Source organism: Bubalus kerabau, chromosome 7 (genome assembly GCF_029407905.1).
Source record: "Bubalus kerabau isolate K-KA32 ecotype Philippines breed swamp buffalo chromosome 7, PCC_UOA_SB_1v2, whole genome shotgun sequence".
Classification (NCBI taxonomy): domain Eukaryota; kingdom Metazoa; phylum Chordata; class Mammalia; order Artiodactyla; family Bovidae; genus Bubalus; species Bubalus kerabau.
This window is the reverse complement of record NC_073630.1, coordinates 121,160,376-121,188,104: the sequence shown is the minus strand read 5'-3', so window position 1 is coordinate 121,188,104 and position 27,729 is coordinate 121,160,376. Positions and strand designations below refer to the sequence as shown.

The 27,729-nt window shown below is 59.6% G+C and overlaps 1 protein-coding gene across 3 annotated transcripts; it reads left to right on the top strand.

Moving 5' to 3' along the window:
- Positions 1-289: 289 nt before the first annotated feature.
- Positions 290-27,376, top strand: MAEA (macrophage erythroblast attacher, E3 ubiquitin ligase). 3 transcript variants are annotated; one of them, XM_055589304.1, is made up of 10 exons: positions 290-462; positions 13,395-13,577; positions 15,441-15,644; positions 18,935-19,057; positions 19,761-19,874; positions 22,209-22,285; positions 22,413-22,521; positions 25,638-25,771; positions 26,041-26,236; positions 26,515-27,376. In XM_055589304.1, the coding sequence occupies exons 1-10, from the start codon at positions 394-396 to the stop codon at positions 26,608-26,610; spliced, it is 1,305 nt and encodes a 434-aa protein (XP_055445279.1). In that variant the 5' UTR covers positions 290-393; the 3' UTR covers positions 26,611-27,376. The 3 variants fall into 3 exon arrangements, with proteins under 3 accessions (XP_055445279.1, XP_055445280.1, XP_055445282.1); XM_055589307.1 differs by lacking the exon at positions 290-462 and adding an exon at positions 1,165-1,313; XM_055589305.1 differs by lacking the exon at positions 19,761-19,874 and having other exon boundaries at positions 292-462.
- The last annotated feature ends 353 nt before the right edge of the window (positions 27,377-27,729 follow it).

Below are 27,729 nucleotides of genomic sequence, written 5' to 3'. Positions count from 1 at the left end.
TGGAGGCCGGCCCGCGAGAGCCCAGTGACCGCCACGGCGGGGGCCCGCTCCGCACCCCGCGGGAGCCCCAGAGCGCCAGCGCCGGGGCCGGAGCCGCAGGGAACCGGGAGCTTCCCGCACTGATCAGCCGTCCCACCCGGCCTCGGGTTCAAGGAGGGACCCCGCCCAGCCGGGCTTCCCGTTGATTGGCTGAGCGGGAGAAAGGCGGGCGCTGATTGGGTGGGCCGGACGCCTCTCGCCGCGCGCCCGGTGGCCGCGCCTTCTTCCTCAGCCGCAGAACGGGGAGCGGAGGCGATTGGTGCGGACGCCGGCCCGCCGCGCCCCTCGACGTCACTCCCGGCGTGCCGCGCGCCGCACTTCCCCTCCGCCCGCTCATGTTTTGGCCGATCCAAGATGGCGGTGCAGGAGTCCGCCGCTCAGCTTTCCATGACGCTGAAGGTGCAGGAGTACCCGACCCTCAAGGTGGGGTCTGCGGCCGCGGCGCGCCCGCGCCTGTCAGGGGCCGCGGGCTGGGCGGCGACCGGGCGCGGGGGTGGAGAGGGGCGGGGCGGGGCCGAGGCCGGGGCGCGGCCTGGGGCGCCGGGCGGGGGTCGAGGGCTTGGGGGCCGGGCTCCCCGGGGTCTGGGGCCTGGGTGCGGTGCTGTCGGGGGCCCGGCCTCCCCGGGGGCCTGGGGGCTGGAAGCCGTGCCCTCCGGGGGCCGGGGACCTGCTGGCCGGGCGGGTGCGGCGTGTGGCCGTCTATGCCCCCGCCTGCCCCCGTGACAGGGCAGGGAGCGCGTCTCCCTGGCGCCCCACTTCGCCCTCTGGAGCCCGATGGTGGCCCCTTCGTCCTGAAAAGAACGCGAATCTCATCAGGGACCGTTCCGGCCGTAGGCAGGCTGGTGGCTTTGGAGGCGGGGGTCTCGGGGGTGTGGGGTCGGGGGCACCCAGCTAGAGAGAGACCATAGCCGGCGGTTGTGTCCACCTTTCGTCCCGGAAGCTGCTGTCAGACGGTGTTGACGGACGGCTTCCAGCCTCTCATTAGGGACCTGTGAGGAGAGGCCTCACGACCCAATGGGAGTCCATTTGCGGGGCGTCACCAAACCTGAAATACAGCCCTTACCGCTCGGTCGCCAATTGCGTGACCTTGGATGGTCACTTGGGCAAGTCGGCTGAGACTGCAGTGGAATCGCTGTTCTGGGAGAGGGACCCTAGTAGTTCTTACCTCGTTAGTAGAGGGTTCAGTGGTGATTGGCTGCAATGAAACACCTGGGAGTAAATTCCTTCAACTGTCAAGGTTGTAACATTCCCAGGAGAGCTGCGGCTGAGCCTGTGTGAGTCTGAGTTCCTTTCCCTGGGGGTCAGGTAGCGTCTCTGCTCCTGGAGGGCCCAGCTCCCCTGTCCACCAAAACGGTGACAGGGGGTGGGTGCGATGTGGCAAGATTGCCATGAGCTCTGTTCACGTCTCGGGAGACCTGGGGAGGGTCCTCAACCCTTTGAGATTGTTTACCCCGCTCAGGGTGCGGTGTGGGCTCTGGCTTGGGGAAGGCACTGCCACCGTCCTTACTCCTTGAGCCCTGACGGGAAGGGAGGGAGGGAAGCCCTGCATCGCTGGCGTGAACCAGACGGCTGTTTGCTGGACCCTGCTTGTAGGGGGTGGTGGTTTTACAGGCAACTCGGGCAAGACCCTGCAACTCAGAGGCCAGGGTTCTCTGCTGCCCCAGGCACCCAACTAAGTGTCCCGCCCCCCTCCACCAAAAAAAAAAAAAAAAAAAAGTGTGAGTAGGGAGCCCTTAACTGCTGACCCATTATCTCACTCACACCCCATCATGCCTTGCCGTTCGACTGACAGACGAGAAAGTTGAGACATGAGGTGGCAAACACCAGACAGGAAGGATGTCTCCTCCAAGTCCTCTCTCATTTCATAATCATGAACGCAGTTTGAGTTCTAAACTTGTTAAATAGACTTTGACTAAAGTAGTCATGCAGGCTTCCCAGGTGGCTCAGGGGTAAAGAATTCACCTACCAATGCAGGCAACACAGGAGACGTGGGTTCGATCCCTGGGTCAGGAGGATCCCCTGGAGGTGGAAGTGGCAACGCACCTCCAGTGTTCTTGCCTGGAGAGTCCAATGGACGGAGGAGCCTGGTGAGCTGCAGTCTGTGGGGTCGCAGAGTCGGCACGACTGAGCGCACAGGCGCAGAGGAGGCGTGCGGACGTTCTTAGAGGCAGAGAAACACCCTAGTGGCACCTCGGCCTGCCAGATGCAAGTGCTTCACTTCCTTGTTGGAATGATTTTGGAAAGTAGAATTTTCACAAGGTACTCTGTCCATTTTTCCCTTACAGATTGTTCAGATCCCGCAGAATAATTCCTCTCCTCTTGACACGCATGTCACTGCTGGCAAACCTTTTTCATTACTAGTCCCCGGTGGGTGATGAGGAAGTTTCACTGGGCTCAAGGGCTGCTCGGCTGGGAAGTAGACAGAGCACAGGAAGGCGGTTGCCTCCGGAGCTCTGATAGTCTCATCTTGAGCGGGGTGCAGAGGTGCGTGGGGGCTGAGGCCGGTGCTGGAAGGCCGTGCTTCTCCAGCTCGAAGGCAGGTCCTCCCGCAGGCAGTGGGGACGAGCATGCCTCGGGCAAGCCGCCTTCAGACAGGCGGGGGGGGGGTGGGGGGCGGCGGCGGCGGGACGCGGCCTGGGTTGAGGCTGCTGGCACCCTCTGACCTGCCCTCCTCCCCGACCCCAGGCCTGGGGACGCTGGGGCGCATCTCTGCAGTGGGGGCTGCAGGAGGCCCAGCAGCAGCCCTGGCCTCCGCCCCGCCAGGTGAGAGCCGCTGGCCTGGACACCCTCGCTGTGGGGAAGGTGTTCTCCCCGCAGTGGGTGCCAGGGACGCGCCTGGGCCCTGGCCTGGCTGGCGAAGTTCCCTGGAGTGCTGTCGGGTGTCAGGCTGTGGGTCGTGCCCCCGGGCCTCAGGGAAGGAGGAGTGGAAACCTGTGAACTGGAAACCCTGTTTTAATTTGTCTTTGGAAGTGTTTTCTGATTATGAAAGCAATTTGTGTTTATTCTCCAAGTTATTTTGCTGACTGTCCCATTCAGTTTTGAGGTTTTTACTTCTGTTTTTTCCCTTCAGATAGCTGAAGGAAAATCGTATTTTATAGAGGCCTGTCTATCATCCCACGGATCAGCGGGGTCCGCTCAGCCAGGATCAGGGACGTGGCGTTGGTTGTGGGAGACCGGCCCTGCACCTCACTCCTCCCGTGGGTCCCCCTGGGCCCACCCCCGGGCACGTGGAGCCTCATCTGGGCGCCTCGGCCAGGTGTCCCCCGCGTCAGCACCCTCTCCCAGCACCCCCTGCTCGGCACATCGCCCCCTCTCTATCTGGGGACGGGTTCACCTGTGTCTTTTAATTCTCCACAGAAGTATCTAAGTTTTCTGCTTTTAGCGTGGTGACAGTTTTGTTGACCAAATACTTATCTGCAGTTTCAAATCCTGGCTTTGTATTTTGCATGCCAAGTATATGCCTAAAGTTATAAGTTTCAGTTCAGTTTTCCAAACTTGGTCTCAGCTGGATTTGGGGATCCGTGGTCTCAGGTTTGAGAGGTGCCAGTGGCACAAAGCACAGGGCTTTGGTGATGAGGGCGTGGTGGCGGCGGGCTGGGTCCTTACCTCCTTTTTCTTTGCATGTGTGCTAAGTCGCTTCAGTCGTGTCCAACTCTGTGCGATCCTATGGACTGTAGCCTTCCAGGCTCCTCTGTCTGCGGGGTTCTCCAGGGAAGGATACTGGAGTGGGTTACTGTTCCCTCCTCCAGGGGGGTCTTCCTGACCCAGGGATTGAACGCGCGTCTCTTCGATCTCCGGCATTAGCAGGCGAGTTCTTTACCACTAGCGCCAGCCGGGAGCTTTTTACTTTAGGTTCTGTGATCACAGAGTGACTGCCTCTCCCGCAGACACTTGCAGCGCGGTTGCCCTCCCGTTCACGGGTCCAGCCTCGTCACACCTGCAGGCGCTGTCTGCTCTCACCTGAGAGCGCCCCCGGCCCAGCCTTGGCCTCCCAGAGCCCGCAGACCAAGCGCTCACTGGAAGGCCCTCTCGGAAGCCCCACGCCCACCCTGCATGGCCTCCCAGCCTGACACCGCCGCGTCGCTTGCTGACGCTGGGACGTGGGATGTCATGGAGGAGACCCGATGGCACGGCCTCTGTCCTGGGCCCTCCTGCAGAGATGCAGCCTGACCGGAAGGTGCTCTGCACACTCTGCAGGCTGGCTATGCTTTAAGTGTTGCTGTATTTTAAACAGATTCGAGTCTGGGAAAGAGAGCTTTCTGGTCTCCAGTTTCCTGTGTAGCTGTCGGAGTCGGAGCCTAGCCCCGGGCAGTGCTGGCTGAGGGCCCTGCCGCTGCCATGCGCTGCAGGCCCCAGGCTTCGGGCGGGTCTGTCATGACTGTGACCACCGAGCTCGTCACCTCTGTGCTCTAATGAGGCTCAGAACACAGCCAGGCCACACTCAGAACACAGCCGGGCCACACTCAGGGACGCACCTGGGAGGCGAATCCCCGCAGGTGCCTCCGTCTCGGTGCGCACTGTTTGGGTGGCCGTGCGGAGGGCCAGGTGAAGCCCCGTCGGGTCGTCCCCATCACCCGCTGGGTGGAGGAGGCCTCGAGTTGGGGACCTGGGGTTCAGGGAGGCCCTGCGGGGGTGAGGGGGGAGGGCCCTCGGGGCGGGCTGGCGGGTTTGGAGAGGAGCTGCGTGGGCTGAGTTGAAATCTTGGCAGGCCTGACCCTGAAGGCTTGTGGTCCAGCTGGAGCAGGCGGCTCCAGGCATCCCTGAAGCCCTGCAGAGGGCAGGGGCACTGCGTGCCTGGGGCAGGGAAGAGACGGCGTGGGGACTTGGGCAGAAAAGGCCCAGGGCGGAGTCTGACGCCGCCCTGCGCCTGCCGAACAGTTTCCCCGGAAGGTCGGTTATTCTCAGGTGCACGTTGTTCAGACTCTTTGGAAAAGGAGAGCTGTTCGCTGTTTCGGTCACTGCAAGCTGTCACTTAACAACTGAGTGTTGCCGAGCAGTGACTGCTCAGCCACTAAAGAGATACCTCAGTCTGTTCATTTAAAGAGATCCTTTAGTAACTGTCTCTCTCTCTCTGACTCTGGGATGTGTCACGCTGAGTAGAGGGACCCTGGCTGCCCAGGGACCTCATGGACCAGAGACCCAGCCTTCACCCCTGCCGCTTTCCTCTCACAGCCGCGGCCCTGCCCTTGTGGGCGAGCTGCCCCTTCTCAGCAGGTCACTGGCCCCATCCGAGCAGACCGCTCCCGGGCCCTGGCCCCCACTGCACCTCGGCCCGTGGCTCTGCCTGGGCCCTGCCCGTCGGAGTGGGCGTCCGGACGCCCCCGCAGCGGCTGGGCCCGTGTGTTGCTGCCAGGACATGGCCCCGTGACCCTGGCCTCACCCTGGTTTCTTCTTTCTGTCTTCACTCAGCGTCTGGTGCTTTTTCTGTAAGACTCTTCTTGGGCCCCTGGTCCTCTGGGAGGGGCCATGTCTGGGAGGGCGCCTGGCCTGAGGGAGGCGGGTGCCGGGGCCGCTGTCGCAGGCGGCCTCCCCTCTGTGCGAGGGGCCCCGCGGGCGCTGGCGTCCACTTGTTGTTGAGAGCAGCGGTCTGGGTGTGAGGCCGTGCGGGTCCTTTCTGGCCGCATCCCTCTCCTCTCTGAAGGGTCAGCTGACGGGGAGGAGGGTCTGCTCACAGCCCTGGCCCTGGCCCGGAGGTGTGCGCAGTGACCTTCTGGGTGACGAGTGGGCAGCCTCTCGGGCTCCCTCTGAGATGGCCACCACCCGGCCTCGTGAGCCATTGGCTTCCAGGCTGGCCCTGCCCTGTCGCTGCCCAGCAGAGCTCTGGCCAGGGCCTCCAGGTGCACCCTTGACGGGGTCTGCTGCTCGCCTCGCCTCCTGCCCCGGGCCCCTCCTCCGAATCCGGCCCCAACTGGCTCCCACAGCGCTGCCATGCCTGGCCCTCCCAGGCTCCCGGCCGCGCCTCACCCCCCATCGGGGCCGCTCGTGGCCTTGGTGACCCTCTCTGAGCACCCCCTTGCGTGCCCTGACTCCTAGCGGGACCCCTTCCAGCCCCAGAGCGGTGACCTGGAGCCGGTCAGATGTCCCGTCTTGGTCTGTCTAGCTTCTTAGCAGCTGGGGGTCTAAACTTGTTTCCGTGCCCGCCACCTCCCCAGACCCACTCCCCATCGTCCTAGTCCCGGTGGGGAGACTTGGCTGAGTCAGACCTAGGACTGCACCGTGGAGCCCTCCTGGACTCCCGTTCTCCCAGCTTGCCCCTCCTCACTCTGTCTGCAGGACAGACTCGCACTCTGACCACCTCTTGCCCTGGCTCCCTGGGCTGTGGGGTGGCCCTCGCTGCCCCAGCTCCGCAGTGCCCCGCACAGCCGCTGGGCTGCAGTGGGGCGTCCTTCTCATTGGCAGCTCTCGTCTCACTTGGACTGAAGTCCAGTGTGGCTCGGGTGCTGAAGAATTGGCCTGCGGTCCTGGAGACCAGGGAAGGCCCCCTGGAGGAGGAAATGGCAGCCCACACCAGTGTGCTAGCCTGGAGAATCCCACGGATGGAGGAGCCTGGTGGGCTACAGCCCATGGGGTCGCAGTCAGACACAACCGAGTGACTGACACTTTCACTTTCCAGGGCTGTTCGAGTGGCCCCTGGCCAGCAGTGACTTGACCCCTCTTCCCCCTCCTTCCAGCTTCCCCCGGCCCCCTCCCCTCCCCCACTGCTCCTTCCCACCCGTCCCCCATCTCCCCTCTCCCACTGCCCCCTTTTCTCCCATCTCCCCTCCCCCTCCTCCCCTCCTCCTCCCCCACTCCCTCCCCCTTCTCTTCCCCATCTCCCCTCCCCCACCTCCTCCTCCCCTATCTCCGCTTCCCCACTCCCCTCCCCCACTGCCCCCACTTCCTCCCCCCTCTTCCCCCATCTCCCCTCCCCACTCCCCCTCCCCACCTGCTCCCCCACCCCTTTGGACACTGAGCCACAGTGGCCTCCCCACTGCTACAGGACATGCCAGCACTAGGGGCCTCAAAGTCTTTGCTGTTGTTTACTTTGTGCAAAATCCTTTCCCCCATGTCCCTGTGCTTGTTGCCCTTGCTGAGATGGACCAGTGGCATGGAAAGACTTCTGACTCTTGTTGAGGTGAGAAGGCCTTGCTCCCCAACAGGGAGCACAGAGGTGCCAATGATGCCCGTCCCTCCTCCAGCTTTGTCCATCTCCATGCCCACAGGCGTGGACCAGAAACGTCATTTTCCTAAGAAGGGTGTTTAGAAATAGGGATTTTCAGCCCTTCTGCCCTTCACGAGCCTCTGCAGGGGAGTGCAGTGCGGGGAGGCCAGCTCAGGACAGGGGAGGGCGGCTGCTGTGTTTAGGGTGCAGCCCAGAATTCCAGAGGGTCCCGTTAGCTTTGTGATAAATGTGTAGAAACCTCCCTGAGGTTCTTGTGAAAGATAAAAGGCCTGTGCCATTGGCAAAATGCTTCCTTCCTGTGCTTGCGAAAGTGGCTGAAAACATGATGACAGACGAAAAGGCACTTCTTTGTCAGCAAATACGATGAGGAAACGCACAGCAAACCCTGGAGAAGGTTTGAAGCAACACATCCTGAAGCAGATGACTGTGTGGGAGGGTGGCTGTAGAGCTGGACCGGAGTTACAGAGGTTTCTTACAGGTCTCAGCGGAGGGTGTTTGCCAGGATCTGTTTCAGTCACGAAAATGGGCAGGGTTACTTTCTGTGAGCCACTGAAGGTCAAGGAGGTGCTGGAGGAAATAGTTTAACATCAGCTAATTAAGTGGAGAAATCCTGTAATCTTAAAAGCTGTATTGCTGCATGTTACCAAGGAAACATTAAGTAGATTTGATTAATACAGGTTTAAATCTTTGGTATAACTAGATAAGATAAAACTAGAATTTTTTTTTTTCTTATTTTTATTTGTTTTGGGTGCACTGGGTCATGGTTTTAGCACAGGGGAGCTTTAGTTGAGGCATGTGGGATCTCGTTCTCTGACCAGGGGTCGAACCTGAGCCCCCTGCATTGGGAGCGCAGAGTCTTAGCCACTGGACCACCAGAAAGTCCCAAAACCAGAATTCAAAAGCAAACGACAAACCTTAAAAAAAATCCACCACATGTGAACCATAAAGAGCTGGTTCCAGTTGATGAGAAAGTTCCAAGACTCTCTTCCTTATTGAGTGTTGGACTAGGAATACAAGCGTAGAATACATGTAGAAGGAATACAAAAATGTAGAAGGAAAAATGTGTTGAGTTGAATCATAAAATTGCTCTTTTGTGAAAATGACGACTGAATAGTCTGTAACAAGTAAAGAGATTAAAAAAAAAAAAAATCCCATAAAGAAAAACTCAGGACCTGATGGCTTCTCTGGTGAATCCTATTAAGTGTTTAAAGAAGAAGTAGCATTGCTCCCCCACAGAGAACCAAAACATGGGAGAGGAACACTGTTCAGCTTAATGAGGTCAGTTTTACCCTGATACCGGGACCAGACAGACCACGAGAAAACTGCACCAATCTTATGAATGAATATAGGTGCTGAACTCCTCAGCAGTGCCTGCAGACTGGATCTGACAACACATGAAAAGGGTTATGTGCCGTAACTAAGTGGGGTTCACCCCAGGAATCAAGGTTGGTTCAACAGCGAAAGCCAGTGCATTGCCACCCTGAAAGTATAAAGGACAAAACCACATGATCATCTCAACAGACACAGGTTGACAAACCCATCAGCATTTCATGATAAAAACAGTGAACCAACTAGGAATAGAGGAGAATGTCCTCAACCTGATAAAGAGCGTCTCTGAGAAAATCACAGACGTCATCACACGCTGTGGTGAAAGGCGGAAAGGTCAGCAAAAAGACAAGGATGCCACTCGCCATTTCCATTCAGTGTTGCCCTGGAGATTCTCACTGGGGCTTAGGCAAGAAAAATAAATAGCAGGCAATCAGATTGGAAAAGAAGAAGTGACAGTTTGCAGATGAAATAACTGTGTACATGGAAGATCCTAAGGAAGACACGTGCACAGCGTGCGTGCAAACCTACTAGAACTGATGATCTGATTCAAAACAGTCTCAGGATACACGACCAGTAAATAAAAATGATGTTCATTTTTCCACCCTAGAAATGAACAGTGAAAAGGGAAATGGAGGAAACAATTTTGTTTACAGTTAAATGATGATAAATTGAATTTCATCAAACTGAAAAAGCTTGTTCTTCAAAGGATGCTGTTTAAAGAAGTAAAACGACTACTTACAGAAGGAAAGTATTTGCAAATAACTTCTAAGGCTTTAGTATCCAGAATATATAAACAACTCTTACAGTTCAATAACATAAAAACAAACAAGCTGCAAAAACGAGCAGATGGTTATGAGGAGACTCTTCTGAAGAGAGATACAAATGGCTGACAGGCACCGTTGTCGGTGAAACCGTGAGACCGCAGTGAGGCTCCACTTTATACCCACGGAGTGACTGATCACAAGGATGCACAGTAGGCTTGTTGGATGAGGATGTGGAGAAACCAAAATCTTGGTCCTTGCTAAGGAGTGTAAAATGGTGCGACCGCTGAGGAAAGCCGTCCGGTTAAACAGTCATCATATGACCCAGCAGTTCCCCTCTGAGAGAAATGCAAACATGCCCATGCAAAACCTGTGCCGGCATCGCTCTGAAAGTGGACGCAGCCTGAGTGTCCATCTCGCTACCAGTACAGACACGAATGTGGGTCCCATAAGGGAACGCCATTCAGCCGTGAAAAGGAGTGACGCGCACGCTGCGTCAGACCGAACCCTGGAAACGTGTCGCTCGGTTAAAAGGCCAGACATGAAGGGCCACAGAGGATATTATGTGTTACACTGATACGAAGTGTCCAGCACAGGCAGGTCCGTTCAGGTAGACGGGAGATCCCTGGCTGGTTCCTTGACTGGGAGCAAGAATTCTGTAGGCAGGCGTTTCTGTTTTGGGGTGATGAGAATGTTCTGAAAGTAGATGGTGTTGATGGTTGCATGGCCTTGCGATCATTGTAAACACCACTGGGTTGTATACTTGAGTTACAAAGGTAAATTTTATGGTGTCTGAATTATATGTCAGAAATTTGTAAAATAGAAAGCGACGCGGCTTACTGTAAATTGTCCTTATTCCTTAATTGCCTTTTGAAAGGCAGAAATCCTGGTTTGGATAAAGACCGACTAGTTGATTTCTTTTACAGCTGGTGCTGTCTTTACCCCTGCGGGAGAGCTTTCCCTGAGGGCCAGGAAGTCTCACCCTGTGTATTCCCGCTGGGCACCTTACAGTTTTAGCGTCCACGCTTCCATCTGCGGTCCCTTTCCAGGAAATCCGCAGATTGTATGAGGCGCAGGTTGGCCCTCTGCATGTGGGGTCCGTCCCGGTGCCTCTGCTGCGGACGTGGTTGGTCCTCTGCCCTGAATCGCCCTGCCTCCTTGCTTGGCCACACAGACTATGCCCGTGGGTTCCCACCAGGTCCACCTCTCCTTGGTCTCCGAGCCTCCCTGGACCAGTGCTTTGAATCAGGCACCACTGTCCGTATGTTAACAAAATCATTCAGAATCTTTTTTTACTGTGGTAAAAACCAGGTGACCATCTTCATCGTTCCTGAGCGTCCAGCAGGGCTGTTGTGCACGGAGCTCAGCGCCCCTCTCGTCAGCTTCCGATGATCTGCTGGCCACAGCACACGTGTGCCTCCCGGTCCTGGAGGAGGGACCCAGGGCAGGGGGACCGCACGCCCCCAGCACTGCCCCTCTGCAGGTCCCAGGTGTGCGCACTCTGGGAGGCTTGGGGGGCGTCGCCCCGACAGCGGAGGGGCTGAGCGCCCGCGCTCACATGTCGGGGCGGTGTCTGTCTGCTTCAGAGAAGTGTCAGTTCTGGTCCTTTGCCTGTTTTTTAGCCTGTTCTTGTCTGTCTGTCATGGGGGTTGTCAGGCTCCTCACGCAGCTAGGTCCTATGGTTCACACACATTTCCTCCTGTTCCTAGGTTGCCTTTTCCTTCTGATGGTGGTTTCTTTGGTTTCACGGAAGTTCTAAAGTTGAATGTTGCTCATCCCGTCTCTGCCGCCTGTCCTGCTGGGAGCGTGTCGAGGAGCAGCGCCTCCTCCTGGAGTCTGGGCGCATGTCGAGCGGCGGCGCCTCTTGGGTCTGGCTCTTCCCTGGTTTCCACCCTCACTGCTGTCTCTTGCGTCTCCATGATTTTTTTGTTGTCTGCACCAGGACTGTCTCTGAGTAATTCTCCTGCCAGAGGATTTGGCAGCTAAGCCTGGAGTCTCGCCGTTCTGAAAGCATCTCAGTTTTGCCTTGTTCTCAGTGATACTTTAGAGTGGTTTAGTCTGCAGCATTTCTGAAATTCTATCCCTTCTTTTGGCAAAAGCCCTTCAGGAAGGCGCCTGTGGCGCTGCTGCTGACAGGACAGTTGGGGACAGTGGGAGAGGCAAAGCCTGGGTGGCCTGGTGTCCCGGAAAGGACGTGGGTCCAGGAGCTTGTGAAGGGGTGACGGGGAGGGAGGCTGGGTCCGTGGGAGGCCTGGGTGGCAGAAGGGGGACTGGAGCACTCAGCACTGGGCGTGTGTGGCCCCTGAGTGCCGGGGTGGGGGGAGGGTGGTCCCTGGGGCACAGCTGCTGGGTGGGATCCCTGGGGCACATTGCCAGGCAGGGGTCCCTGGGGCAGACCACTGACTGGTCCCCGGGTCCAGGGGCAGGAGGCAGGGCGGGGGTCCCTGGGGCACAGCAGGCAGGGCGGGGGTCCCTGGGGCACAGGCCGGGCGGGCCTGGGGCCGAACACTCACTCTGTCACGCAGTGGGGCCAGCATGCCCCTTGGGTCTAGCATACTGCCCGGGTTCTCGAAGGGGGTTTGCTGTTGTCAGTGATGCCCCCGCCAGCCCCTGCCCTGCGCCCCCACGGCGTCTCGCATGCTCTTACCTTGCAGGCTGCTTAGTGGCGGGGCCGGGTCGCAGATCCCAGGCTGCTCAGCACCCTGAGGCGTCTTCCCCCGTGTGGGCGTCGTGTGGTCTTGGGGGCTCTGCCTGCCGCGCGTCCCCTTGCAGAGACACCCCCCACCCCCTCCGAGTCTGGTCTCCCGCAGGCAGTGGTTGGAGGCCAGGTGTGCCTGCTCCCTCCAGAAATCGCATCTGGAGGCGGGGCACACCCTCCACGGAGGGGCTGAGTCACTGGGCTCGTCTGCCTCGAGCCCGGTTCTGTGTTGGGTGCTGGTGCACGGTGCTGCGTGAGTGGTCACCTCCTGAGCAGTGGGCTCCTCAGGAGCCTCCACTTTGCTTACAGGAGTACTGAGTCCAGAGGGGGCGGCCGTGTGCGGGGTGGACCAGGGGACCAGTCAGTGGTCTGCACAGGGGGCCCGTGCCGTCCACCGCTAGCAGGGGCCTGAACAGCCTGTCAGGCCATTGCCCGTGTCCGCTGGGCCTGCGCTCGTAGCTCAGTTGTGTTTTGAGAGCCACCACCCCGCCCACAGTCATCAGGGAGCCGGAGGCCCGGTGGGTTGGCTCAGCTTCCCGCTGGTGAAAGCCGAGGTGCGGGCAGCCGTGTTTCCATGTTGAGTGGGAGTGGCAGCCAGGGCATGCGGGTGGTGGCCTTCCCGGGTCTCCCGGTCTCCTGGCCAGGCCCCGCCATCACCCGGGGATCTCTGCTCCTGGGAAGCCCAGGCTCTGGGTCAGGCCCCGTCTCCTGCCTGCCCAGCACAGCGCCTGGCTCAGGATTGGTTCCTCCTGAGCGTCTGGGCCGCCGGCAGGGCCCCCGCAAGCAGTCCTTGCCCCGGGCAGGGCGGGTTTGGGGCAGCCTCTGCATAGCTCCCCAGAGACCCGCCCTGTGAGCAGCATGTGCCGGCGGGGAGCCCCGCTCTTGGTGGGGAGTCCCTCTTGGAGTCCCCAGGGTGCGGTGACTTCAGTGGCACTTCGTGGGTTGCCTGCCGTCCTGTCTTCTGGGGAACGGGCATCCTCTGAATGTCCATCTGCCCGTCCTCTCCTGCCTCCGCTTTCCTGACTGACGCGTCCAAGGGGCTGCTTCCTGTCCGTGCTCCTGGCCTCATCAGCGTCCCAGCCGCTGCACCAGGGCCAGCACAGGGCCGTTGTGGGCTTTCCCGCCCCTAGCGTGGCTCTGCTTTTTGGTCTTTTCCTTAACTTTGTGTTGTTCTAGATGAACTTAGGGGCGCTTCTGTTCTCCAGCACAGGGAGGTTTCTGGGGAGAGTGGAGGCTGCCCTGCGTCTCACATGGGTTGGGCGCATGTCAGCCTTTGTGTCCTTGCCTGGGAACACAGGTGACCCTCGCTCACATGGGCCTTTTGTGGGCTCAGGCAGGTTTTAGAGGAGACACAAGCGCCCTGCCCGCCGGGGGCGCGGACGCAGCGGCTTTCCATCTCCCACAGGTACCCTACGAGACGCTGAACAAGCGCTTCCGCGCCGCGCAGAAGAACATCGACCGCGAGACGAGCCACGTCACCATGGTTGTGGCTGAGCTGGAGAAGACGCTGAGCGGCTGTCCAGCTGTGGACTCTGTGGTCAGCCTCCTGGACGGTGTGGTGGAGAAGCTCAGCGTCCTCAAGAGGAAGGTCAGTGCTCTCCCGGGCCGCGCCGCCGTCCCTGCCCCCCAGCTGCCAGCATCCGCGAGTGCTCCCTTTCCCGGCTGCCCTGCGGGGAGCTGTGGCGGAGGGTGGTCCCCCCTGTTTTGCTTTGGCGGCGGCTGGCTTCCCGACCCCGCTTCCGGTTCCTGCCTCCACGTGTCCTGGGCCCAGGATGGGAGCAGGTTTATTATTTCTACCATTTCACCTCAAAACAGCACATTGGCTTTCTTGTTTCTGAGGATGGTAGATATACCCCCAAAGTGAGATAAGATATTTGAAAACATTTTATCAAAAGTATCAGGAGCTCATGACACAGGAATCATCAGGTTTGGAGAACACGCGGTCTGGGGTTGGGTGGGGCAGAAGGCCAGGGACCCCTGCTGCCTCGGGAGAGCCCCCGCCAAGGGCCTCCCTGGCCCGGGCCTCGGGCCGTTAAGAGCGGGGGTCTGATGGCAAGAATGCTGCACCTCGAGTGAGGGAGCCTAGAAGCGGCTTGCCCAGCAGGCGTTGGCGCCCGGGGTCAGAGCCTGTAAACTGTGCGCCGTGACTCCGCCCCCAGCCTGCGTCTGGTAGGCGTGGTCCCAGCAGCTGCTGCCTCCGGCCTCCGGTGGAGGTAAGGTGGTTGTCCCCGGTGGAGGCTGCTTTCCATCTGAGCATCAGGTTGTTCTGCGACAGTAGCCAGCACAGTGGTAGGTGACAGGTACACAGGACACCATGACGGAGACTCAGCAGGAATAGGAGATCCACACAGACTTCAGAGGTAGAAACTAGCAGATATCACACTTCACTGTGTTTAAAGGATGAAAAAACAGCTTGGAGATATCTGCAGGGAGTAGAAAGTGTAAGTGATTTGAAGTTAAAAACAACCAAGTAAAAATTCAAGAAAAGAAAGATAAATGAAAAACTCAGATTTTACTTACAACAAATATTTTAACATTTAACAATCAGATCCAGCTAAAAGGAGAGTTAAAGAGCTGGGATACAGCACAGAGATGAAAAGAGGGCGAGAGATTGGCAAGTGGGGCAGAGCTTGCTGTGGGCCCCGAGTGCAGGGAGAGGGACCGGGAGGTTTTCAATGATGGTCCGCAGCTCAGAGACCTCAACACAATAAATGCAAATGAGCCTACCTGGGAGTTTCACTCAGTGAGACTGAAGAACCTAAAAAAGCAGGTAGAGGAGAGTTCCTTTTTCAAGGAACAGCAAATACCGTGACAGCTGACGTCTTGACGGTGGAATGTGCTGGAAGCAGCCAAGGGCTGACCAGGACTCCGGACATGATGTCCAGTGCGTAGCCACCAGCCGCCGGTGCCACTGACGTTCCCATGGAAAAGTCAGGGACCCGGTGCCAGGGTCCCACAGCCACACTTCAGGTGGTCGCCAGTGGCTGCTGTGTGATAAGCGGGCATAGAACACTGCCACTTGGCCATCTTAATTCCGAACTAAATAGCCTTTAGAGAAAGTATTATAAAAGAGAAAAACTCAGGTTATAATGACAAGGTGGATTCATTAACCGGGAAGCTGGACATATGTAAAGTTCTCTGCTTCGGGCACTGCAGCTTGAGTACCTAAAACAGAAAGTAACATCCCTATGGGGAAGGATAGACCCTACCTTCGCCTTGGAAACAGTAGCTCCTCCCCTCCCCTCCTGTGCGGCCCAGGGGCCTGCTGCCCACTCTGGCCTCCCTGCTGCCCAGCCTTCTGTGGTCCGGGTGGGCCGGGTGGGAGTCCAGTGGAAGTCTGGTGGGTGGTCCAGGTGGGAGTCCGGTGGGCGGTCCAGGTGGGAGTCCGGTGGCAGTCCCATGGGCGGTCCAGTGGGCAGCCGGAGATCCTGAGTGCTTGTGACTGGCACAGGCGGTGGAGTCCATCCAGGCGGAGGATGAGAGCGCCAAGCTGTGCAAGCGCCGGATTGAGCACCTCAAGGAGCACAGCAGTGACCAGCCGGCGGCAGCCAGCGTGTGGAAGAGGAAGCGCATGGACCGCATGATGGTGGAGCACCTGCTGCGCTGCGGCTACTATAACACGGCCGTGAAGCTGGCACGCCAGAGCGGCATCGAGGTGGGCACGGACGGGGCCCTCACTGTGTCCTGAGCCAGGCAGCCGCTCCCTCGCGTGATGACTTGGAGTAACAGGGGTATGGACGGGGTTGTACCTGCCACCCCAAGCCAGAGGCTTCCTGTGCCCACTCCTCGTGTGTGAGCCTCTCTCTGGGCTGGGCGTGCTTTCTGTCAGTCCCTTTGTGGTGGCCCCAGGGTGCAGGTGTGGAAGCGCTCGATGCCCCAGGCCGTGTGTGGTGGTGATCAGGCTGTCCGTGGCCTGCGCTGGCCTCTGCGGGTCCACCTGTGCTGTGCTCCAGCCTTCAGGCTGCTTGCTGGGGGCGGCGGTACCCAGGTGTCCTGGGGGAAGCCTTCACTGCGGCAGGCATAACAGTCAGGCATGCCTGGCAGGAGTGCATGGCCGCCCCACATGCCCACTTCCCATGACTGGAGCTTCTGGCGGGAGCACCTCTGTTGAGGGCAGTGTCCTTGTCTCTGCGTCCCGGGTCCCGCCCCAGCCGGCTTCTCTGCTGCACTTGGGGCCCCCGGCCTGAGTCTCCTCGCCCCGTGTCCTCAGGCCCCCCAGCCCCCACCACAATCCATCCCCACCCAGCGTGCGTGGCTCCCACCTGGGGCTGACGGGGCTCGGCCCTTGTGGCTCCAGACCCCAGTGTGTGACCCTGCTCCCGTCCCAGGAGGTACCTGGGGTCCCCAGCAGCGTGCCCGGCCCAGCTGCTTCCCACGGGCTCCGTGTCCTCACCTAGTTACAGCTCCAGGCCTTTCCTCCGACGTGGCTGATACACTCGTGGGGGGGGTTGGGGGTGGGCGTCCTCCCATTTGCACCCCAGCCCCGGGCCTGGGTGTGCCCGGGCCCAGGCTCCTGCTGTGGATGACAGAGTTGCCAGTCTCAGCTTGGTGCCCAGTGGTCCCTGGTGCCCGATCCCCTGCCCACCATGCCAGCTTCCGCCTCACCACAGGCTCTCCCTGCCTCACCTCGGCACAGCCTGTCCGTCTGTCAGGCTTCACTCCTGCGCCCTCCCCTGCACCTGCGAGGGCGTGGCCTGGCTCACCCACCCACGCTGGCTGGTGTGGCCCAAGCTCCCTGTGCCTCCTGGCCCCCAGGTGTGCTCCATGGGGGAGAATCGTGAAGCCAGACCAGATGTGGTGAAGGCACAGAGAGGGGCAGCGGGGGGGGGGGGGGCGGGCAGGGGCCGGTGGTCACCTGTCTGCAGAGGGGCAGTGCGCAGGTGAGCAGGGGCCGGTGGTCACCTGTCTGCAGAGGGGCAGCGGGGGGGCAGGCAGAGGCCTCAGAAGAAGGTCAGTTGGCGTGAACGTCTAGGAGCCAGTCCCAGAAGGGGTTTCCCCGTGGAGCCCCCAGCCTCACACTGAGCACAAACGCAGCTCTCTTTCTGAAGCAGACACAGGAGGGCATCGTCCTGGCCTTGGGGTGGGCGAGGCCTCCCAGGAACAGGCTGTAGTGCTGGGGCTCCTTCTCATCCAAAGACACAGTGAAGACGGAAGGGCGCACGGGCCACACCGGTGGCTGTGGCGGGCAGGAAGCCTGGTGGAGTCAGCCGTGGCCCCGTGTTAGCCACCTCCATGGTGGCGCCTCCCAGGAGGGGCCGTGGGTGATGCTCTCTTGCCGTGGCTCACTTTCGGCTGACTGGTTTAACATTTTTACAGTGGCTCCCACAACCCAGGGTCCATGGTCATCAGAGGACTGTCCACAGGAAAGGGAGAGGCTTGGAAAGGCTAGACTCCCGGGGTGGGTAGGAGAGGCCACCGCCTGCAAGTTAGAAAAGGCCTGGAAAGGACGGGACACAGGAGAGAAGGAAGACAGCGTGTCATCTGACAGCCTAGCCGTGGCCTAGCGGGAAACATTCTGGAAAAAGAAGACTGTGCAGAGACGGCCAAGGAAGCAGCACCAGAACACGGCTCCCTCTGTAGGGAGGGCGGTGAGCCGAGGGCTGGATTAGTGAGTCCTGGCTGAACAACCACAGGGCACTTCCTCACCTGAGCCCCGTGCTCAGGGCGAAGCCGGGGGAGCAGCTGGGCGCGGAGCACGGGCTGTGGCGGGAAGCCTTGGAGTCCGGTGCTGGCCCGGCCACGCTCCAGCCCTCTCTGACCGTGTCCTGCTGTCTGGCAGTCGGGATGTGGAGCTGAGGAGGGGTCAGGCTGGGGCAGTTGGGGGCACGTCTTGCAGGCCCCCAGCCAGGGTCTGCCACTGTCCCTCCCGGGGCTGCGGGTGGAGCCTCTTGTTAATTTTGCTGTGAGTGCCTGGTTTCACGGCAACATCGTTGGCCGTGCGCCTCCACTGACTTTCTCTTGAAGTAGAACAGGCATCCCTTCCTCGTGCTGTGGCCACCAGTAGGGCTCTGCGTCCTTCTGCAGCACAGCTCCCGCGCGGAGCTTGACCTGGCTATGGTGCTGCACACGGAACCTCCGTGGCGAGCTCCAAGCTGTTCTGCGTGGCCTGCCTTGGCCGAGAGAGCGTGGGCGAGGTGGTGTCCTCTCCTGTGCTCTGTGGTCCAAATGGCCGCGAGGCCTAAGTGGAGGCTCTCGAGACACGAGAGTTCCGGGGCTGTTGTGTGCTGGATAGTCCTCCCACCTGCTAACAGAAAACGACCTGCTGGTCATTTTCTCTGCGCCTGAGGGAAGAGAAATTCACTTTCTGAAATTTTCTTCCAGCGACCCCTCATTTGTCATGTCAGAACGTCCATTACCTGCCCATTGTGGCCAGGGAGGTCCTTCTCACTGGCTACTCCAACCTCTTGCTTGGGCCCCAAGCTTCCTGTCTCCCCCCGCCCCCGCCGCCGCACTTCCTGGCACCACCGCGCCCCCTGGACTTCTCAGGTGTGCCCTCGAGTGGGTGGGTTTGCCCCTGCGGGTCCCTGGCTCTGCTGGGGTCCTCTCGCTCAGCGGCACTGGGCTGGCCTGCACAGATGGCACTCCTCGGGGTGGGAGAGAAGCAGACCGCAGAGGCAAGAGACGTGCAGCCCCCCCAGCTGCCCCTTCTCAAAAGCCTAAACTTGAAATCAGTCTGCAGAGTAAAACCCATAGAAATTGAGAGTATGGACCACCGGGATCTCCATATGTTGGCCCTGTGAGAGCTGGTGGGGCCCCAGGTTCTGGCAGGACCTGGGCTGTCACCAGGCCTGCGTGCTGTGCAGACCCGGCCCGAGGCGGGGTGTCCCAGCACCTGATAGGGTGTTCGCATGAGAGGAGGCGCGGGATGCCAACTGCCGGGCGCCGTGTCCAGCCTTGGGCGGGTCCGGGGTCCAGTACTCTGAGCCAGGGCTCCCTTCACTGCAGGATTTAGTGAACATCGAGATGTTCCTGACTGCCAAAGAGGTGGAGGAGTCCCTGGAGAGGCGCGAGACTGCCACCTGCCTGGCCTGGTGCCATGACAACAAGTCCAGGCTTCGCAAGATGAAGGTGCGCGGGCTGCGCCGGGGCGGGGCTCCCCGGGGGGCGGGGCCGCGCCGGGGCGGGGCTCTACCTGGCAGGGCTCCTGGAGGGGGCGGGGCGTGCCTGGGCAGAGCTTGCAGAGTCGGGAGGGGCAGCGCCACCTGCCCCAGAGCCTGTTGTTTCGGAGTTGTGTGGATGTATAACGGGGGCTTGTTGGGTTTGGTGTGGGTTTGGGGTTGTTATATAAGAGGGTGGTGTTGGGTTTTAGGGGAAATCCTCAAAAGGGCACTCTGCATTGTGGTTTGGACAGATGTTGAGTGAAGTTCTGAAGGCACATGGTGTGGACCACGCATGTGCTGCCTGGGATTGGAGCCCGGTGGGCCCAGCTCCTACCCACCCACTCACTGACTTAGGAAGGCACCCTGCAAGGAGTGAGTGGGTGCCTGCCTGTGAGGGTGCAGAGTTCCAGGCTGGGATATTCTCGAATACAGCCTTTCTTAAGACCCAGAAGCAGCTTAAAAAATAGACACTTAAACATAAATTGCAGAATTTAAACTTGTTTCGTGAAAGGTGTTAACGCCTTAGGGCTTGCAGAAATGCTTGATTGTATTAACCTTTCCTGCCTCCATTAGAAAAACTGTGTTCTAAACCGAGTGCCTTTAACCCCGCCCCGTTGAGCTTGTCGTGTGCACATAGTCACCAGCCAAGGGTGACACTCTCTGCCACTCAGGGCCGCCAAAGCGAGCACGACGCGAAGACGGGACGGAAAAGTAGAGTGGCCAGTGGCTCCCCTAAAGAGAGTGAGGATCTTGGTATGGAAACCATAAAAGGAAAGCCAGAATTGGTATGTAACACGCGCCCGCGCTCTGCTCCACCCCCACGGCTGTGCGCTCGGCGGGAACCAGGGCAGAAGGAAAACAGGCCTCCGGTGCAACAGGCAGTTTCTGCAAGCCCTGCTCCCTCCCCGAGAACACTGCTGCTTGGCCAGGCACGCCACGGGGGTCGGGTTGCAGCGGGGAGCCTTGCACCTGCCTGCCAGGGGGTGGGCTGGCGGGGCGAGCCCACCAGGGCACGTTCCTGTGGTCTCGCCACGTACCCGGAGGGAACATAAGTAGCTGTCCAGAAGCGCGTCCAGAAGCTGAGAGGGCGCCAGAACGCGTTCAGTACAGAGTTCCGCTGAACACAAGCCGGTGTGCATGCTCTGTCCAGCTTGTCCCCTTGTGGGCACACGTGAGCGCCGGTACTTGATCACAAGTGCAGGCTGGGGGCGGGGGGTCAGGGGGCCCATGTCAGATGCCAGGGGTCCTTCAGATCCATGCTGAGGCTCTAGATGAGAAAAGAAACTTTGAGACCCGCATTTCCCGTCATTGAAAATACCTCCAAAGTAGTGAGTTGAGGCGGGTCTCTGGACACATCAGGCCAGCAGGGGCAGCGTGCGTGCTGTGTCTGCAGCCTCAGTGGGGCTGTGAACGGGAGCGCGCAGAGCCTCTCAGGTCGTGTGTGATGTGCTCACCAGATGGTGTCAGGCCTTGTCCAGTCTGGACACCTGCGTGTGTCCGCCCTCAGGAGACTGTCTGAGGGTTAACTTGGAGAGCAAAGACCCACCATAAATAAGGAGACACATTTCCATGGGTCGGTTTCATAGAGCTGACCTAGGGTTTACTGGTAATGCTCTGCGACCGGGAGCCCCAAATGGAAGTGGTCATCATTCCCTGGGAGGCAGGCAGCGCCCCTCCCCTCCATCCCTGGCTCAGCCTTGCTCGTCTGGCCTCTGAAAGGGGCCGGGTTTTCTTCACTGGTTTATGTGGCGCCTGCCACGCCACCCTCGCCCTGCCCCACCCATTTGGGGTCAGGACAGACAGCTGCCCAGGGCGCAGTGCCCTGCACAGAGGGTGGGAAGGGGGGCTCGGGCAGGGAGGCAGACCACCTTTTCTGAGCCCCTGCGGAGTGGACGTGTGGGTACCAGGTGAGTGGTTCTGCACCTCTGCCGTGCCCCTGACACCGGGCGGCACGGTCTGCAGTCAGGTCAGCCCGCGCTCCACTTGGTGTGCCTGGGGCCAGGCTGGGGGCTCATGGAGGGTGTCCTCCCAGTGTCCCTCCAGCCCAGGCGCTTCCCCAGAACGCAGTGTGTACGCCAGGCTGGGGGGCGGGGAGCAAGTCATGAGGTTGGCAGACTTGTGGAAGCAGCAGGCACGAGGCAGCCTTTATACCGTGTCAGGGCCTGGGCACTGGGCGCGACAGTGAGCGGAAGTCCTGAGCTTGGCCTCCGTGCTGTGTACTCCATGTACTCTTTCTGGTTGGAAACACTGAGTGTTTTCTGAAGCCATGCTGAAGATGTTATAGTCTTAGTTTTTTGGTAAAATAATCCAGGGTTTTCATCTTAGGTCACAAAAGTTAATTTTGCCTGCTTGCCCTCTACCCCTAGCTGCAGGAGTTTTAGCCCAAATTGGGTTGATATTGCTAAGGTTTCAAAGTTCGCTTGGCTCCTTTCAAGCTACCCCACTGATGCGGCCATATTAGCATCCCCGCGGGTCTCCTGTCGAGCCTCGGGACAGATGCCTCCCAGATGGAGCTGGGCCACATCCGCCTCCCAGCACAGCAGCCCCAGCCCCGGGGCCCTCGCACCCGCGGCACGTCCTGGGCTCTTCCAGGAGCCGGCCCTGACCTGCTTGCCCACCTCTGGCATCTTCGCCCGGTCCTGGCCACGTGCTGAGGCCCCGCCCACCCAGGGTCTCTGAGCTGGCTCATTCCCAGAGTCGCCGTGGCCCACACTGTGAGAGGGTCCTCATGCGGGGCTCCGTCCCCCCGGAGCCCTCGGTGTGGCCCGGGGCTGGAAAGAGGAAGCCTGCGGGTAGGAGGGAGTGGCACGGGCGCTGTGCTGACTGCTGACCAGGCTGTTGCGTCCGTGCAGCCAGCTGCAGCTTGGGAGCACCCCTGCTGCTCCTCACCCCATGTCCGCCTGGCCCTCCCTGGCCTGGCCCTGAGAGATGTGGGCTGGGGTGGGGCCATGCCTGTCAGGACCCAGCAAGTGTTGGCGGCAGGTTGAAATTAGGATTTCAGCAGCAGCCCTGCCTCCCCGGCAATGCCGAGCTTCTGTAGCAGTGCGTGCGGCCTCGAGCCGGGACGTGGCTTCAGGTGGGCCTGGCTAAGCTGGTCCTTATCTTGTCTTCACCCTCAGAGCTGCCTGGAGTTTAGCCTGAGGATCCAGGAGTTCATTGAGCTCATCCGGCAGAACAAGAGGCTGGATGCAGTGAGGTAGGACCCCCCCACGTGCGGGGCAGGCTTCTGGGCCCCTCCCGGGCTAGGTGTGGGCAGGCGCAGCTGGTGCCTGGGTGGGGGCGGTGGGAGTGCAGACGTCTCCAGGCTGCGCTTGCCTTTCCAGACACGCGAGGAAGCACTTCAGCCAGGCTGAGGGGAGCCAGCTGGACGAGGTCCGCCAGGTCATGGGCATGCTGGCCTTCCCGCCGGACACGCACATCTCCCCCTACAAGGTACTGCGTGCCCCGGGCTTAGGGTTGGGCTGGGCCTGCAGTCACTGCCACTGACCGGCGTGGCCCGCACACCACCTAGGCATTTTTTCCCATCTTGTTCCCGTTTTGCTGGCAAAATCTTGGATCAGAATGGCTCCTAAAGCTCTTCTGCTGGAAAGGGCAATTCCGAGTGCCTGCTCACTCCTCTGGAGGCCCGGTCAAGGCTGGACAGGCCCGGCCTCTGCATGGTTCTGCTGGCGTCTTTGCTGACCTCGTTTGTTCCTGCTCTGTGTTCTCTTCCTGTGTCAGGATCACTGGGCTCATCTCCCCTCATCCCCCTACCCCCAGGATAGACACCCAAGAGAAGCCAAGCCACACCTTCACCACTCTGCCCAGAGACAGCTTCAGCTGGATGCTAGACTCATCACCCACAGCCCCCGTCCACAAGCACAGCTCTGCCAGGCTCGCCACCCTTTGTAACCAGGAGCCTTCGCTCCAGTTCCCAGTACCTCGGTCCTCGCTGGGTCTGAGGTCTCATCACAGTGGCCTTGATGGTGCACAGCTTTTAGGTTTCTCTACGGAGACTGGGGTGCGCTCTGCCATTCCCTTCTCTTCCTGAACCCTCACTCTGAGGGGCCCGTTCTGTTGGTCTAGCTGCTGCCCCGTGTGGTGGAGCCCACCCCCGGGTCTAGGTGCTTGTCGCCACAGCGTCCACGCCTGGTAGCCGTCCTCCGCTAGCCCTTCTGGCGGCTGCGACGGCACACCACAGGCCAGGGCTGTGAGCAGCTGGGCTGCTCAGGGATCGGGAGGCTGGAAGCCCAGGTCAGGCGCCAGCCTGGGTCACGGCTTCTGCGGGGTCCTCCCACAGTGGGAGGGCCGGGAGCTCTCTGGGGGCTCTTCGTAGAAGGACAGTAATCCCATTCGTGAGCCCCTGCCCATGACCTCATCCCCTCCCAGAGGGCCTCTCCCGGCCGTCACTGTGGGCCTCAGTGTTTCAGCGGTGTACTTGTGGGCAGAGAGTAAAACCCTTGGGTGCTGGACCCACCGTGTCCTCTGGGCCGTGAAGCTGGCTCTGTCCAAGGCCGAGTATTGCCCTGCAGCCCCGCTGCCCCTCAGTGTTGTGTGGGAGCCTCTGGGCAGACCCAGCCCCCACCGCCCAAAGTGCCTGCAGGTCCTTTGAAAAGCTGCTGGAAGCTTCTTCCCAACTGAATTCACACTTTCTGTGGTGTTTGGGAATATAATAAATCAGCAGGTCACAAAGATCTTCAGGTCTAAACTCAGATTTTAACTCATAGCGTTTTCTCTTCAAAGTGCAGCAAAGGCTGGCTGCCCTTGGGGGTGAGGTGCCCAGCTCAGGAGGGTGTGGAGCACATCTCTTCACTCCTTGGTGAGGCCTCACAGCAGCTGTAAAGAGCCAGGCAGCCATGTCATCGCTGCTGTTGGATCCAGAGGGACCGAGCCTCAGGATAGACCCCAGGGCAGGCTTCCCCTCCCCTGGGCAGAGTTCTCCACCAACTGGGACACGACAGCCTTTGGCTGTTAAGGTTGGTCTGGCAGGTTCAGTTCAGTTCAGTCACTCAGTCATGTCTGACTCTGCGACCCCATGGACTGCAGCACGCCAGGCCTCCTTGTCCATCACCAACTCCCGGAGCTTCCTCAAACCCACGTTCATCGAGTTGGTGATGCCATCCAACCATGTCATCCTCTGTTGTTCCCTTCTCCTCCTACCTTCAATCTTTCCCAGCATCAGGGTCTTTTCCAATGAGTCAGCTCTTCACATCAGGTGGCCAAAGTATTGGAGCTTCAGCTTCAGCATCAGTCCTTCCAATGAATACTCAGGACTGATTTCCTTTAGGATAGACTGGTTGGATCTCCTTGCAGTCCAAGGGACTCTCGAGAGAGTTCTCCAACCACAGTTCAAAAGCATCAGCTCTTCCATGCTCAGCTTTCTTTATAGTCCAAGAAAGCTGGTCTGGCAGGTTAAGTACCCCAAAGAGACCTGGATGACAGGAGTGCCATGACCCCCCCATGACAGTGGGGGGGTTCTCAGGTGCAAGAAGCTCAGAAACAGAGTTGGGACGGTTGTCCTGGAAGCAGGAGCAGGGGACCAGACACTCCTGACACATGCTGGAACCACCTCATTAAGGGAGCGATGCCTTCGTCCCTTGTGGCAAGAGGTCACAGACATGTCCAGATGGGTCACAGTGGGAATAGACAAAAGTACTTTGTTTTGAGAGGGGCTGTAGCAGAGACTCGGAGAAGACAATGGCACCCCACTCCAGTACTCTTGCCTGGAAAATCCCATGGACGGAGGAGCCTGGTAGGGTGCAGTCCATGGGGTTGCTAAGAGTCAGACACGACTGAGCGACTTCCCTTTCACCTTTCACTTTCATGCATTGGAGAAGGAAATGGCAACCCACTCCAGTGTTCTTGCCTGGAGAATCCCAGGGACGGGGGAGCCTGGTGGGCTGCCGTCTATGGGGTCGCAGAGTCGGACACGACTGAAGTGACTTAGCAGCAGCAGTAGCAGACACTGCAGGGCTCACAGCTGGTCTGGGTGTGGCAGCCCCTAGGGGTGGTCCTCCTTCACCATGGACTGTTGGATAAAAGAAATGTTAAAAATCATTTTTTAAATGTTGGAAGTGTGATGTGTGCCCTATGCCAGGGCTCTGAGGAGCTCACAGAACCTTTGACTGCGCTCTTGCTTGGCTGCCTTCCCCTCCCTCCCTGCCCCCACCCCTTCTTGAGTCTAAACCTAGGTGGTTTTAGGGACCAACATGAGCCAGATTTAACTTTCTATTCTAATAAGCTGTTCCCTGGAATAAGGCTTCTCCTTGCAAACCTTAATGTTCTTAGCAAGAGGTTCTGGACCTTGCTCAGTGAGTGGCTTTCCTTCCAGCCCCGAGTCCTTGACTTGTCTCCGGGCCACAGGACACACACTCCAGAGCATCAGCGTAGGCTCAGAACGAGTCGGTGTCCCAGAAAGGGCGTCAGCGGTGGCCTGGCTGCGGGCGGAAGTCGAGGCTGTCCTCTGGGTGCCGGCGCGTGGCTGAGCAGGGTGGCTCTCATCTTGCGTCTGCAGGGAAGAGACTTCGAGCTTGTTTCCTGTTATCACGACTCTGCCCCGCTTCTTCCAGGACCTGCTGGACCCGGCGCGGTGGCGGATGCTGATCCAGCAGTTCCGGTACGACAACTACCGGCTGCACCAGCTGGGAAACAACTCTGTGTTCACCCTCACCCTGCAGGCCGGCCTCTCGGCCATAAAGACACCGTATCCTGCTCTCTGGGAGTGTTCCCCACGTGCCCCCTTCCTAGTGCGGGGCTGGTGTCCAGACCCCGCTCCTCACCAGTCTTGGTCCCTGTCCTTGAAACTCGTGCAGTGCCCCCAGCCCCCAGCCCCTGCCCTAACTGCATTGCAGCCGCAGTGTTGAGACAGTGCCAGGAGGGCTCCCAGACAGGGACCATAACGCTCAGTAGCCTCCATGGGGTGCTCGGGAACCTGGGACCTCGGCTGGCCCACCCTCCTTAACCCGTGCGCAGGCAGTGCTACAAGGAGGACGGCAGCTCGCGGAGCCCCGACTGCCCGGTATGCAGCCGCTCGCTGAACAAGCTGGCGCAGCCCCTACCCATGGCGCACTGCGCCAACTCGCGCCTCGTCTGCAAGATCTCGGGAGATGTCATGAACGAGAACAACCCGCCCATGATGCTGCCCAACGGCTACGTCTACGGCTACAACGTGAGGGCCGGGGGGCAGGGCCTGTGCGGAGGGGGCGGGGTCACGTGTGGGGCGGGGCCAGGGCAGAGCGCCCCGCGGGTTGGGGCCTGAGCTGTCTGCAAGGCAGGTTGGGGGGCAGTGGAGAAAGTTCAGGACTTCTTGGCAGGGGTACCTGCAGAAAGTGACTTTAGTGAAATGAAGCGATTGGTTTCCTGAGAGTCGGTTCTGTGGGTTTCTCATAAGAAACCTTGATGTAAACTGGATTGGCCCTTCTTAATGCACCTGGTCTTTCTTTTTAGTCCCTGCTCTCTATCCGGCAGGATGATAAGGTCGTCTGCCCGAGAACCAAAGAGGTCTTCCACTTCTCCCAGGCTGAGAAGGTGTACATCATGTAGGCGGTCGCCACGCCGAGCGGCCTCAGGCCCCTGCCTACCTGCCTTTCTGTTTCTGCGACCAAAGATCAGTGAGCAACGACAACACTCCTGGGAAGAGAGGAGGAAAGATTGAACAAGTGTGCACTCGACTTTGAAATATGTCAGCTGTTGACGCTTCTGAAGTGCTTTCACCTTTCAGAGAAACTTCTTTACAGACTGGCCATGCGGAGGGAGGCTGGAACCTTTCACCACAGGAACCGATCCCTTCCCTGTGTTCTCACAGTCCCTTCCCTTCTGCTAACAAGGAACCCCCCGGGGCGGACTGGTCCTCGGCCATGGCCCGGGAGCAGTGGTGGCCACGCCAGACCGACCTGTGGTGAGTTGGTGCCACGAGGGACCCTGTCAGTTCTCTGCCAAAACTCGGGCACCACGGCTGCGGGTGGCGCTGGCCTCCAGGACCGCCGCCTGCCCGGGGCCGCGCCCGAGGGGCCGCGTTCAGCCGTGTGGGTTCAGGGTCACGTCCCTCGCGCCGCCTCATCTCCTGCCTGAGAATGTATCTCGTGGAAACCCACTGGACCGGTGTCTGCAGAGGCCTTGCCGACGGCTCAGTGACTCGAGCTCTAAACACTATTCATTACAGAAGCCAGTAGTTCAGTTGAAGTAACCACCAATGACTTTTCAAATCAGACGAACTGTTGTAGTTTACACGAAACCGTATGGTAGAGGTTTGTACTCAGCGCTTATTTTTGCATGTTGATGTTGATTAGCTAATAAACTGTAGACGTCAGACTCGCCAGTGAAGGCGCTTCTACTTTCCTTCCGGGTGCGGCGGCAGCACGTCGGACGCTGTGGGCGGTTCTGCCGCCTGGCCGCTAGTCCAGGGTGGGCCCGGGGCGCGCGAGAACTGCGCTCACGTGGCCGCGTCCTGCCCCAGGGCACCCTCAGCCTCATGGCATCCCTAAGCAACCCCCGATACTGGGGGTCCCCCTGGGGTCCTTCGTGGCATCTGAAGCGCCTCCTCCCGAGCAGGAATGGGGGCTGCTGTGCAGCCCTGCCTGCTGACCGTCAGCAGGAATGGTGCGCTGGGAGTAAGGGTTAGAACTCGGGGGCCACATCACGGTGGCCTAAGCGGGCTCTGAA

Bases quoted from the DNA above. Each gene is read 5' to 3' on its own strand.
- MAEA (XM_055589304.1), top strand. From the start codon at position 394: ATGGCGGTGCAGGAGTCCGCCGCTCAGCTTTCCATGACGCTGAAGGTG. The intron at 19,875-22,208 runs GTATGTAACACG...CTTCACCCTCAG, and splicing joins TAAAAGGAAAGCCAGAATTG to AGCTGCCTGGAGTTTAGCCT. The intron at 26,237-26,514 runs GTGAGGGCCGGG...CTTTCTTTTTAG, and splicing joins GCTACGTCTACGGCTACAAC to TCCCTGCTCTCTATCCGGCA.